General features: G+C 40.4%; 1 protein-coding gene across 1 annotated transcript in view; it reads right to left on the bottom strand.

Annotated features, from left to right (window-relative positions):
* Positions 1 to 361: 361 nt before the first annotated feature.
* LOC132770271 (cilia- and flagella-associated protein 337-like) overlaps positions 362 to 13,932 on the bottom strand; it is a 43,604-nt gene continuing 30,033 nt past the window's right edge. The window contains exons 21-28 of the mRNA XM_067466593.1: positions 12,561 to 12,650; positions 10,103 to 10,161; positions 8,870 to 9,011; positions 6,352 to 6,391; positions 4,902 to 4,990; positions 3,674 to 3,858; positions 1,928 to 2,028; positions 362 to 1,852 (exon numbers count right to left, since the gene is read on the bottom strand). Coding sequence (XP_067322694.1) covers positions 1,672 to 1,852; positions 1,928 to 2,028; positions 3,674 to 3,858; positions 4,902 to 4,990; positions 6,352 to 6,391; positions 8,870 to 9,011; positions 10,103 to 10,161; positions 12,561 to 12,650 — 887 coding nt within the window. The 3' untranslated portion in view covers positions 362 to 1,671. The remainder of the gene's footprint in view (positions 1,853 to 1,927; positions 2,029 to 3,673; positions 3,859 to 4,901; positions 4,991 to 6,351; positions 6,392 to 8,869; positions 9,012 to 10,102; positions 10,162 to 12,560; positions 12,651 to 13,932) is intronic.

The following is a 13,932-nucleotide window of genomic DNA, read 5'->3' as shown; positions in this document are numbered from 1 at the left end:
TTCACCCTACCACTCGGGAGAGAGGCAGCCAATAAAAAAGAGAGAGAGAGAAAGAGAAGAGATACAAAGCAGTATGTAAACGAGGGGTCCTCAAACTTTTTAAACAGAGGGCCAGGTCACAGTCCCTCAAACTGTTGGAGGGCCAGATTATAATTTGAAGAAAAGAGAGTGAATTCCTATGTACATTGCACATATCTTATAGTGCAAAAAACACTTTAAAACAACACAATAATTAAAATGAAGAACAATTTTAACAAATATAAACTTGGGTTGCTGTAGGTTTTTTTGGGCTATATGGCCATGTGCTAGAGGCCTTCTCTCCTGACATTTCGCCTGCATCTATGGCAAGCATCCTCAGAGGTAGTGAGGTCTGTTAGAACTAGGAAGATGGGTTTATATATCTGTTGAATTTATATATCTGTGGAATGACGAGGGTGGGACAAAGAACTCTTGTATGTTGGAGCTAGGTGTGAATGTTTCAACTGACCACCTTGACTAGCATTTGATGGCCTGGCAGTGCCTGGGGCAATCTTTTGTTGAGAGGTGAATAGATGTCCTTGATTGTTTCCTCTCTGTTGTTTGTTTTGCTGTTGTAATTTTAGAGTTTTTTCTAATACTGGGAGCCAGATTTTGTTCATTTTCATGGTTTCCTCCTTTTTGTTGAAATTGTCCACATGCTTGTGGATTTCAGTGGCTTCTCTGTGTAGTCTGACATGGTGGTTGTGAAAGTGGTCCAGCATTTCTGTGTTCTCAAATAATATGCTGTGTCCAGGTTGGTTCATCAGGTGCTCTGCTATGGCTGACTTCTCTGGTTGAAGTAGTCTGCAGTGCCTTTCATGTTCCTTGATTCGTGTTTGGGCAATGCTGCGTTTGGTGGTCCCTATGTACACTTGTCCACAGCTGCATGGTATATGGTAGACTCCTGCAGAGGTGAGAGGATCCCTCTTGTCCTTTGCTGAACGTAGCATTTGTTGGATTTTCTTGGTGGGTCTGTAGACAGTTTGTATGTTGTGTCCTAGTTCCAACAGACCTCACTACCTCTGAGGATGCTTGCCATAGATGCAGGCGAAACATCAGGAGAGAATGTCTCTAGAACATAGCCATATAGCCCGAAAAAACTTACAACAACCCAGAGATTCCGGCCACGAAAGCCTTCGACAATACATTAAATATAAACTTATTAGTATTTCAATGGGAAGCGTGGGCCTGCTTGTTGTAGTAGTTGTTGTTGTGTGCTCTCAAGTCATTTCAGACTTAGGTTGACCCTAAGCACGGGCCAGATAAATGACCTTGGGGCTGTATTCGGCCCTTGGGCCTTAGTTTGAGGACCCGTGAGGTAAATCATGGCATTATAGCCCCTTCCTTATAGCTAACAAAAAAAGGAAAAAGTGCACGGTGCTTTTAAATGAACTGTAACACCCATTTTCTAGCTCAAAAAGGGATTAATTGCATAAAATGCTTGCCAGGAATGCAACTAACTTCAAAGAGGTCACATGTAGACCTTGCATTACTTAACATCAAAAGTACCACTTTTCCATTCAGAAGTGGATCCCTATCTTATTTCCAGATATTCGACATCATTTTTGAGTTGATTGTGCACATGCCAGGACTTTTTCATACAGACCTCCTTTTCCTTCTTCTTGAGATGTGGCAATTGGTTTTCTCACTATCTTACTGTTCAGCTGCTCCTTGATAAATATTGTTGAAAATGTCTGTGCCAAGAACAGATAAATCAGGCTTTTTGCAGTTACCTGGGAAACTCTCAATTTCGTAATAGTTGATGGCGTGATATGTACCCAACCTGCCGTGGTGAATCTTCCTGTTAGAAAGCTTGGATCGCTCGTATGTCAACCTAGAAAAAGGAAATGGGAATCGTAAGCTCTTTAAAAATGCATGAAGCCCTTTGCTCATGCAGGCCTCTGCTCACCTCCTGCTTGCTGTTTTTGTGTTCAACTGCTTGTTGATTTCTTTTTTAATGTCTTCATCAGAAACCATTACTTGGAAGGGCTTGAGATTATTCCTTGCTTCCTGATGAAAACGGAAGGGCAACAACTGCATTATTCATATATCTCACACTGCTATTTAGAGTACTAATAGCAGCCAAAATCACTCCACCATTGAAGACTGGAAGACTTTATTTTTTACAAACCCAATCTTGAAGTAAAAAGATGAACAAATAATGGCCATATGTATTTTGTAGGTTGCCTTTGTTGAGTACCTACAAGACATTTCTAAATTATGGGCATCCTGAAATTTATTTATTTATTTACCCTATTTATACCCCCCTTTCTCTACTCAAGGCAGCTTACATATGGCAATTATTCAATGCCTTAAACACATACAACATTAAGCTTAAAATCCATTGAATTAAAATTAATACATATTAAACATTTAAACATTACATCCAATATTAAAATCACACCATCCAAAAATCGTAGTCTGAGCCTGCTCCATAGTCATTGCACATATTCCAATTATATTGTTGCACTGCTTCTCCAAAGGCCTGGTCCCAGAGCCAGCTAACTCCAACAGACAAGAGTTCTTTCTCCCACCCTGGACCTTCCACAGATATATAAACCCAATTTTCCAGTTTCCAACAAACCTCACAAACTCTGAGGATGCTTGCCACAGATGCAGGTGAAACATCAGGAGAGAATGCTACTAGAACATGGTCATACAACCCAAAAAACCTACAACAACCCATGGCTATCATGTCCTATCTCAGCCTTCTCTTCTCAAAGCTCAACAAACCCAGCTGCCTCCGCTGAACCTCAAAATGTTCTTCTGTTGAGTTCTAAAGACTGAAAGTGAAGAACGAAACAGACCTCACTGGGGACATTGTTTCAAAAACTCAAAGCCACCTCTGAGAAAGTTCTAATGTATGTCAACATACATGGTCTTGTGTGAAGAGTGGAGACTGTGGACTAAGGCCACTAAAAGATGACCAGAACATGGCAATGTATTAAAAACATGGCTCTTCAGACAGGCCTTTGATCCTGAATAATCTATGGCCAATGTGATGAATCATTGATAGTATTGGCCCATACTTTGATTGATTATTATGATAGATAGCCAGCCCACAGGTTCCACTACTTTTTAGGAATTTTATGGTTTTTAATTTTTTGTGATTTAATTGAGATTTTTATGAGCTGTTGATTGTACTTGTGTCATTGTGTTTGTGCTTATGTATTGTCTGCATGTGGCACCTGGAGTTCTTTTGCAAGCTGCCCCGAGTCCCTTTGGGAAGATGGTGGCAGGGTACAAATAAAGATTATTATTAAAGATTACTTAGATGAGTCCGGGGTCCAAATGTGCTCCCTCGTACTGACTGCAGACAAACCCTCCACTGCCACTGTCCTGCTGCCTAAATTCAATGGGAAACTGTGCCACTGTAAATTGTATGTAAAGTAATCATCTTGCACTCTAAATGTGGTTGCTCTGGTTGTCTCCAGACATCGATGGCAATTGGTCAAACCTCAAATGTTTGCTTTAAAAGACATTTTTCTCTTTTGCTGTAGCTCTCATAATCCCTGACCATGAGCCACACTAGATAGGAATAAAGGAAATCCAATAGCATCTGGAGGGTCATTGGTTCCTCAAACTAATGGAGTTCACAACCCACCTTAAAGCCAACATCTCACAACTTTAGCAGATTTATATTTGACATACAGACCTTGGGGGCAGAAACATTCATTGTTCTTTTATCTGGGTCTGTGACCTGTGTGTCGGAGGACATGTCTTCCAACATGGGATGGGTGGGCATACTTTGTGGATCTATCAGGATTTCATAAGGAACCCTGGGGTGCTTCCAGGAGGATGGTGTAAAGATCTCCCAAGGTTCTGCTTGGCCAAAGGTTCCTATGGAAGGAAGGAAGGAAGGAAGGAAGGAAGGAAGGAAGGAAGGAAGGAAGGAAGGAAGGAAGGAAGGAAGGAAGGAAAATGGAGAATAAAACAGCATTCTATGGAAGCAGCTCTTTCAAAAATTACAGGGAAAGATAACTTTAATGTAACAGCTCATAAAAGAAAAAATAGCTATTCAAGGTTATGGTTATTTTAGATAAAATTCTGTATGATTCAGAGTACATCAATTTCTCTTTTCTAATATAAGCTGCAACTCTATTGTTTTTTTCAAAGCAACTAACTGATTGGATCCAGATTCAGGGATCCTTCTGATGGGGCAAACGTACTGGAATTTTGTAATCTCTTTTGGTGTGGTTCTTGGGTTTATAAAAGTATCAAAACAATCTTTCTCTGTTCCAAGACTATTTTCTGGCACTTCCTGGCCCCAACTGGAAGATTTTACTTCCACACTTGAGTGAGGGGTTTTCTGTGCCGTTACATGTGAAAGTCTTCCTGTCTCCATTTGCTATGAAGCAGCTGCTTGGATTGACAGGGGTCTGGTCCTGTCGATCAGGAAGCAACTAGCTAACTCTTCACTTTTGCAAGTGAAATATGGAGAATTGAGACAATGTTCTGTTTGTCACATTGGAGTTCGATCATGGGAGGGTATGTGAATATTAATCAGCTGATTTATGAGGAGCAGGAGAACAGACCCCTGTTGATTACAGCAGCTGCTGTGATCTAAAGGAGTCTATTATTCTATGATAAGTGGGGATCAGGACAGGATTCAGTGCACAGGATTCTGGCCAATTACTCTAATATGTAAGTATTATACAATACATTTTGAACAACTAATTAAACAATGTATACTACAATGTGTTTAAGACACCACATGGCCAAGAAAGAAAAATCAGCATCAAAAAAGCCTATCACCAATGCAATGTAAATACACTGGCTGACAGCATTACAGCATTGCATATCTTTTGCTCAACTTGTTATTCCCATTAACCTCGAGTTAAGTTCAGTGTCATAACTCCTTGTTTTATGAATGGATCATTTACCAATATATTCTCCATTCAGGCTCCACAGGCGAACAGTACGATCAATTGAACCGGATAACAAGATGTTGTCTTCGTCTATAACCTCTAATCTGCATTGTTAAACCAGAGAATGAATCAATTAAACATTTGGGCATACTCAATTAACCAAGCCTCTGATAGAAGCTTCTTTTCTCAAAAACTGTTTACACATGCCTGGCCCTCCTTTTACTCCTCATTCTCTCGAGGTGGGGGAACTGGAAGCTTATTTATGTATTTATTTATTTATCATATTTGTACACTGCCCTTCTCACCCCAAAGGAGACTCAGAGCAGCCTTGCAATAGGCAACAATTCAATGGCTTATCAAACAAACAGTAATAAAATAAACATATACATTGAAGACCTAACATTTAAAAAAGCAATATACACATTAAAAACGATGATTAAAACCACACAGTTCAAAATCATAGTCAAGGCCATTCCAGTCATGATTGCACATATTCCATCTTCTCTTACTGCACTGCGCTTCTAGCCAAATACTTGGTCCCAGAGCCATGTCTTCAATTTCTTCCTGAAAGTCAGGAGGGAAGCGGCTCACCTGATTTTTACTGGGGAGGGAATTCCATCTTAATTTCCAAGATGGTTCATAGAGGGCGAAACAGTCAGACAGGTAAGCTGGGCCAGAACCATTTATGGATTTATAGGCTAAAGCCAGCACTTTGAATGGTGCTTGGTAGCAGACAGGTAGCCAGTGGAGCTGACGCAACAGGGGGTTATATGCTCCCTGTATGCTGCTCTAGTGAGCCCATTGGAACATTTGAAACATATGATTACTCTTCAAGGGCAACCCCACATAGAATGTGTTTCAGTAGTCTATTTGGAGTGTAACATCAGCATGATGTGGATGATGATGGAGTGCCAGATTATACTAGCATGTTTCAGTATAAAATATAACAAAGCTTTCCTTCCATGTTCCTAAAAACACTCAGGCAATCACACCACACACAGAGAGAGTTTCCTCCAGGACGTTAAATGTCCTAGATGTGTATGTTTAGCCACCAATGTTGAAATCATATGAAAAGTAGAGGTTGATGAAAGAGAAAAAAAATTTCTGGATGCATTTTGATAAATGCTCTCATGTGATTTCCCTGAGTCACCTGCAGGCTGAAAGGGGGGTAATATAAATATAGTAAGAAAATAAAATAAGGTTCAAAATGTGCTTTGTTATTAACACAAGGCTTACTTGGCTAGGGTGTTCCATTTCATATGTGCACATTGTTAGTTTTGTACTAAAAATTAGCTGGAACTTATTTAACTCTCTTCTTTTGTGTCCCTATAACATTTCTGCTTCTGCCACCAAATTTTCAGTGAAAGAAAAAGTGCCTAGTAGGCATACATCTACTTTCTTAAATGAAATATGTCTGTATATAAACACGAACTATTATTTTGCTATATATTCAACTTATACTTACGAGAGAACAAGGTTTACATGAGCTCTCCAATGATTCACATCTAGAACAATATAAAGAAAAATACCTCTGTTTGAACACAGAATATGATTACACACAATAGTTCAGAGACAGGAAGACTTTAAGTTTGTACGATTTACATTTTTTACTAGAACCTTAGCCAACCGGAGCCAGGTTCAAAAGTCATGTATCAAGATCTAAAGAATTAACTGCCCAGAATTTTGCATTGAAAACCAAGACAGAATGGAGCTCTGTGTCATTCCTTGGTACACTAAATTTTATTTCTTTAAGCCATGTAATTTGAAAGTGGAAAATGGAAATTACATTGTCACCGCAACTGTTAAATTTGAGAACTGGAAATCCTTACTGATCGATAAACTTCTGTAGTAATATGCAAAAACACTGTCTTAAGTGTTAAACTCCTACGTAAATATAAGACACAGCTGATAACCTAAAAGTAGCAGTCGTTAATGTCTCCCCATCTCTCCTCTATAGGAAAATAGCATAATGCATACAAAGAATACCCTGTACATGTGAAAAAGCAATTTATTTAGAAGATATTACAGTTACATTTGATTGTCTTTGTTTATATATGTTTGATAGTCCGCCTTTTGATGGAAAGGGCTCTGCAAGTAAACACAAGTAGTTGGATGTATGCCCAGGACCTATCTGATTGCACAATTAAGGCAAGTATTTTCTTGAAACAACATAATTTTAAGGAGCACCAATGAAAGAACATAATACTCTACATCCCAGAATCCCTTGTAAACTTTTTGTTTACAAAGGTACAAAATTACAAATGAAACAGAAATGTTTAGCACTTCTTTTGAAGATATCTGCATGTCATAGTATTTGGCCTTTCCACAGAGCACTTTGTTGTTCATTCGTTCAGTCGTCTCCGACTCTTCGTGACCTCATGGACCAGCCCACGCCAGAGCTCCCTGTCAGCCGTCACCACCCCCAGCTCCTTCAAAGTCAGTCCAGTCACTTCAAGGATGCCATCCATCCATCTTGCCCATCCATCTTGCCCTTGATATTCTGGGAAACAGAGCACTATTTCCCAGAATATCAAGGCAGAAAATCCCACATTGTCTGAGTGTGGACTCAGATAACCCAGTTCAAAGCAGATATTGTGGGATTTTCTGCATTGATATTCTGGGATATAGGGTTGTGTGGAAGGGCCCTAAAATATTTTGCTTTGTGATTGCTCATTGGAAGGTTTAAACTCCACAGCTCTGGAGAACAGTCTCATGATTGAGAATACAGGTTCCGCTTAATGTCTAGTTTCACTCTTAGCAGATAGTGGAGTGCAAATCTTGGACAACAATGGATGAATGACATACCAGCCTTTCCTCTGATACCAAAATATTTGAGACTGCCCTTCTAGGATGATGAAGTCCAGGTGTTGGGTCAGACCTAAAAACACTTGGCAAAGTTCCACCTACCTAAGTAAATTCTTCTTGAATGTGTTCCTGTGAATGACAGGTATTAGGGGAAAAACAGTATGTATTACAGGTGTGCAAGACAGGTTAAACCAGGCATGGGCAAACTTGGACCCTCCAGGTGTTTTGGACTTTAACTCCCACAATTCATTTTGTTTTAATAATATTTTATTAGGGAATATAAGGGGGGGGGGGGTACATAGCCAAAACCATGAGAAACACAAGTGAGGAATGGTGCCTTTGAGTTTAGATACAATTAAATAAGATCTGTAGTAGAATAAAGTGAGAAACTGTAAAAATAATGGGGAGAGGTAGAGAGAGGTAGAGAGAAAGCGGGGTGATGAAAAGAAATGCGAGAAAAGGAAAGGAGGGGGAAGAAAATAAAAGAAAAAAAATAAATAAATAGAAAAATAAAAAATAGTATGCGGCAGGATGAATATATTGCCCACCCTAACCCTAGCCCCAACCCTATCAGATGTTAGGAATTATAGGAATTGAAGACCAAAATACCTGGAGGACCCAAGTTTGCCCATGCCTGGTAGGCTTGTGTGTGAATCCATTTTAGCCATTTTCCTTCAGCCAATCTGGCTTCTTTGGCTTGGTTGGATGGCTATAACAGAAAGGCTCCAGCCATCACGGTTTCCTGTCCATAACCGAGACCACGTGGTAGTCGATCATGGCTCCTCCTCCCCTATTTGGTGTCTTATGCAAGCTGTGTCTGCTTCCTTAACACCATTCCTGAAACCCAGGCTCCCTTGAAAGGAAAAATGGAAAGAGTCCCAGGAACGGAAAGGGGAACCTCGTAAGTTGCCCATTGCCACCAATAGGACGGATCCAGCCATATTTTTCACCTGTGAAATGAAAATGGATATCCAGCTACCTGGCTGTTTTCAGGAGGTGTGCGAAAACAGATAGGGGAGTCTACCAGAATCTGGCGATCAGCAATGGATCAAGATTCAGCCAAAATACACAAGTCTAATGTCTGGATTAAACAATTTAGGATATCAAAATTACCCCACGTTATACTTTTAAAAACCGCTCTTATCCTGTTTTAATAGTCAAAGCTGACAAGTACATACATTTTGGTGCTACCTCTACTGGATTCTCAACAGCATAATCTTGAATGTCATGAACATACACATATCCATCTTCATCGGCAGTATACAGATATGAATCATCTGCTGTCACAGCAATGCTGCTGATAAAAGCTTTCTCTTTAGTCTGGAACACAAATTGATACAGGTCACATTGTTGGGCTAATAGTTGAGACAACATGTGATTTGGTTTGATGTGCTTAGAACCGCGGTTCTCAACCTGTGGGGCCCCAGGTGTTTTGGTCTATAACTCCCAGAAATCCCAGCAAGTTTACCAGCTGTTAGGATTTCTGGGAGCTGAAGATCAAAATATCTGGGGACCTACAGGTTCAGAGTCGCTGGATTAGAGGCTCTCAAGACACCAGAAAAATCCAATCCTTCACATTTGGGAAGATGCTCTGAAGGTCTCATATATGCGCCCTTCAAGATTCTTCTTGAAACGAAAATAGAACTCAGGGTTCCGAATTATGGATCCCAATCTCCTGGAATCGTCCCAAAACCGGAATGGGGACCATCTAGTCCAACCCTCTGCAAAGAAGTGGGAAAATCACATTCAAAGCGCCTCCAACAGATGGCCACTCAGCCTCTGTTCAAAAGTCTCCAAAGAAGTAGAGTCCACCACACTCCAGGGCAGAGAGTTCCACTGCTGAACAGCTCTCACAGTTAGGAAGTTCTTCCTAATGTTCAGGTAAACTCTCCTTTCCTGTACTTTGAAGCCATTGTTCCACATCCTATTCTCCAGGGCAACAGAAAACAAGCTTCCTCCCTTCTCCGTATGATTTCTCCTCACATCTTTATACATGGCTATCATGTCTCCTCTCAGCCTTCTCTTCTGCAGGCTAAACATGCCCAGCTCTTTAAGCCGCTCCTCATAGGGCTTGTTCTCCAGACCCTTGATTTTTAGTTACTCTCCTCTGGATAGCAAGACAGTGGTATAGTTACTTTCTTATCACCTTGACCTGACATAAGGTTAACTTTATAAGCCACCAGAGATGTGAACACTGATTTCTTAATTCTTGTTTAAACTATACCCATTTGACCACATTGTCTGTTTTGGATGATGAGTGGTAAAAAGGAGAAGAACTCTTGTATTTATATTGTCATGAGGCATCCAAATGCAATCTTTACTTTGTAGTCATGTTATGTCTTAAGAAATGAGTTGAGCTAGATTTTCTTTAAAAAATAAAGACATTCAGAGGCTTTATTAGTCCAACGTACAGGTGAAAAACTTGCCACAAGTCGATCTCCACCAAACAAACTCCAGAAATGAAGATAACCTGAAAAAGATGAGGTGACGTAGAAATGAATGTGTTGTAGCAGCAAACAAGAGCATATTTATCTAGCTACCAAGCATTCATAGGAAGAACAACTTGAAAATCAATTCCCACAACTACAGCACTGTTAAACATATGGGCTGACTCATGCAGAGTTCAAAAAGCATCCCAAAACTATTACAGTGTGTGTTGTCATGGCGGGAATCACTGGGTTGTTGTGAGTTTTCTGGGCTGTATGGCCATGTTCCAGAAGCATTCTCTCCTGAAGTTTCGCCTACATCTGGGGCAGGCATCCTCAGAGGTTGTGAAGTCTCTTGGAAACTAGCCAAGTAAGGTTTATATATCTGTGGAATGTCCAGGGAGGGAGAAATAACTCTTGCCTATTGGACTCCATCCCATGTAATATTTTTTTTTTGGGGGGGGGGGGGAGAGAGCATCTCAATCTATTGTTATAAAGCTACCAAAACTAGGTAATGAGGTAAAAAAAACAAGATTAAATTGTAAAAAAACCAAAACCCAACCACCTTAATCAATCAACTGTTTTACATTACACTGAACTTTCACAGTATACTGACCCTCTGCTAATAAAGTGACAACATGATTAAATGGTTTAGCAATCATGTGGCAAACAGCAGAGCATGAACTGAACAGAATGGTCTAATCACGCTACAGATCTCCAAATCATCCAAGCCTGGTTACAGAACACTTACTGGTGATTGAGTAGCACTAAATGGGAATTTACAGAGATTGGAAGGAAATCAATTAACTCTTATGATTTATTTCTATGATTAAATCAAAAGAACTGGCCAATTCAGTTTAAACTCAAGTGAATAATTTATCACACCTCTAATCCAGTATATGATCTCAGATTATTTGCTTTGAACAACACCAGAGGCACTCCAAGTGGCCAGCTACTGGTCAAAGAACATTTATTTATGTATTTATTTATTTCCCTTATTTGTACCCCGCCCTTCTCACCGGGGGGGGGGGGGAGGACGGGGACTCAAGGCGGCCTCACAGCAAGCACCATACGATGCCATCACCATCATAAAACATTCAACAAATGCATTGAAACATTAAAACAGTTCATTAAAAACAATTGTTTAGACACTCCAGTTAAAAAACAAATCCAATCTGGGTTGAATTCTCTTTGGAGTGCCTCTGGTGTTGCTATAAGGAGGTCATCCATGGGGGAAATGAGAGAAGCCTCCCTGCAGGATTGCAACACATCCGGGCATCCCCTGGGCAATGTCTTTGTTGACTGCTGATTCTCTCACACCAGAAGCGAAGAGCAAGCCACATCCCACCTACTACAATGCAGTCTGAGCCCTACTAGATGCACAATGGAGGAAGTTTTGGTGTTCTAAGACAATTGTTTATAATGAAGGAATTCTAAGCAGCCAGCAATAGTAATGCATATTTTTGCCCAAATTAAAAAGAGCACACTTTTTGCCACTACACATTACATTTGGCAGCAAATACTTTTTTTTATTTCAAGGTTTAGACAATCAAGGAGCACACTAGATTCAGTTGTGCATTACACTCGAGTAAATATGGTATTTTTTCAAACTTCAGCTTCCAAAAATCTCAAGTCAGCATGGCTACTTATATGGGGATTCTGGGTACTGTAAAACAAAAAAGTAACTTTCAGTCTCAACATAACTCTATGGTTCCATTCACTCTTCCAGTCTACAGAATACAGGACAGTCACTGTATTCTTGATAGATATGTTCCAAGACTTCACATGGATATGGAAAACCACAAATAATAGCAAACTCTATTGAAATGAAGTATTCTACAGAATATTGGAATAACTAGAAAAATGCCTAGAAGGGATATATTTTGTCAAGTATAGAAAAACAAAATCATAGGTTGTGTGAATCATATCATACAGAGCCCCCAGTGGCACAGCAGGTTAAACTGCTGAGCTGCTGAATTTGCTAGCTGAAAGGCCGCAGGTTTAAATCCAGGGAGAAGGGTGAGTTCCCACTGTTAGCCCCAGCTTACGACAATCTAGCAGTTCGAAAACATGCAAATGTGAGTAGATGAATAGGTACTGCCTTGGCAGGAAGGTAACGGTGCTCTATGCAGCCATGCAGGCCACATGACCTTGGCTTAGAAATGGAGATGAGCACCACCCCCCAGAGGCGGACACAATTAAACTTAATGTCAAGGGGAAATACCACCACCACACAGACCCTTGGGTTGGGTGGGTAAGGAAGAATTTAAAAAATGCAGATAGGCTGATATTGGACATAGGTTTTCAGGGAGGAAAACAACTATCTCAGTCTCCTGCCACTTCTAAGTCTAAACACCGTGGCGTGCCTGCTCCTTTGCTCTGCCCTTCGCTTCATCGGACTGTTCTGCCAATTGTTGCCTAGCATTGCAGCAGGTTATCCTACCTTGTGGTCCATTAGAAACAAGAGAGGCAGAGGCCGATTCAAATTTCACAGCACGCGTCTTTAGGAAGATTACTCGAGTGACACTTCCATCTACAGGTGAGAAGGGTAAAAACAAACTATTCAGTCATTTGAAAGCAAGCATTCTTAAATTTTAAAGAGCTATACAGAAAAAGAAAAAGGTCCATTAAATGTTAAAGAGTTCTAAACTTCCTGCAAGTACTGAATACCAATGCTTACATTTAATTGCTGTTTTCCATGAGTTTTAGCCTCTAAATTCCCAAGTCGTTGTTTCTTTAAAAAATACATTAAAAGTGCATTGCTATATGCCAGTTTTAAAACTGATGGAGGTGGTGGACCAGAATAATATAAATATGTTTATCATCAATGTAAAATCTTTGGAGTTCATCACACAAAGCTGCTGCATGACTTCCTCCCTCATCTTTTTGGCATAAGGAGGTGGTGGGCCACTGTGTCCTTATGCCAAGAGGGCAGGGAAAATGAGGAGGGCCTAAGGTAAGTGCCCAGGGGGCCTCATCCAACCCCTGGCCTTAGTTTGCCCATGCCTGCTGTAGTCTATCCAAGAATTGTTTCTGCTATAGCAGCTCAAATAGAACTAGCATACCAGTGAAGTAAAAATGTTATTTTGAAGTCCTTAATCCTAAAAAGTTTTTGGAGCCCTGGTGACGCAGTGGGTTAAAGTGCTGAGCTGCTGAATTTGCTGACCAAAAGGTTGCAGGTTCGAATTTGGGGAGTGGCATGAGCTCCTGCTGCTAGTCCCAGCTTCAGCCAACCTAGCAGTTTGAAAAAATGCGAATGTGAGTTGACCAATAGGTACTGCTCGGACGAGAAGGCAGCGGCGCTCCATGCAGTCATGCCGGCCACATGATATTAGAGGTGTCTACGGACAATGCCGGCTCTTCGGCTAGAAATGGAGATGAGCACCACACCCGAGTTGGACACAACTGGAGTTAATGTCAGGGGAAAACCATTATCTAATCCTAAATTTAGGCTAGAAACCAAATACTTATTTTCACGAGCCTTTACACAATCTATTCATAAGACTTGAAATTGATTAATTGGAAAAATAGCGTTAATGTTAGGATATAAGGGTCTGTGTAGTGTGCTTCCCATTTGTAATTTGGGAGGTGACCACTTATATGTACAAAGTTTAAAACAAACGCAATATTAGGTTAAAGTCATGATGCCTTTGAATGAAAAATATATCTGTAGAATATCTTAATCACACCAGCCCTATTCAAATGCTAAAATAAATTGGGATGGACTTCATTATCCGGTCTTCCCAAGGGTTTCCATTTCTACCCAATTCCATCTGCAAATATTCATTGAAAAATTATCCCAGTCTCAGGACTAT

The sequence above is a fragment of the Anolis sagrei genome, chromosome 3 (genome assembly GCF_037176765.1).
Source record: "Anolis sagrei isolate rAnoSag1 chromosome 3, rAnoSag1.mat, whole genome shotgun sequence".
NCBI lineage: Eukaryota > Metazoa > Chordata > Lepidosauria > Squamata > Dactyloidae > Anolis > Anolis sagrei.
The sequence above is the reverse complement of the archived record's forward strand: the minus strand, read 5'-3'. Positions and strand labels throughout refer to the sequence as shown.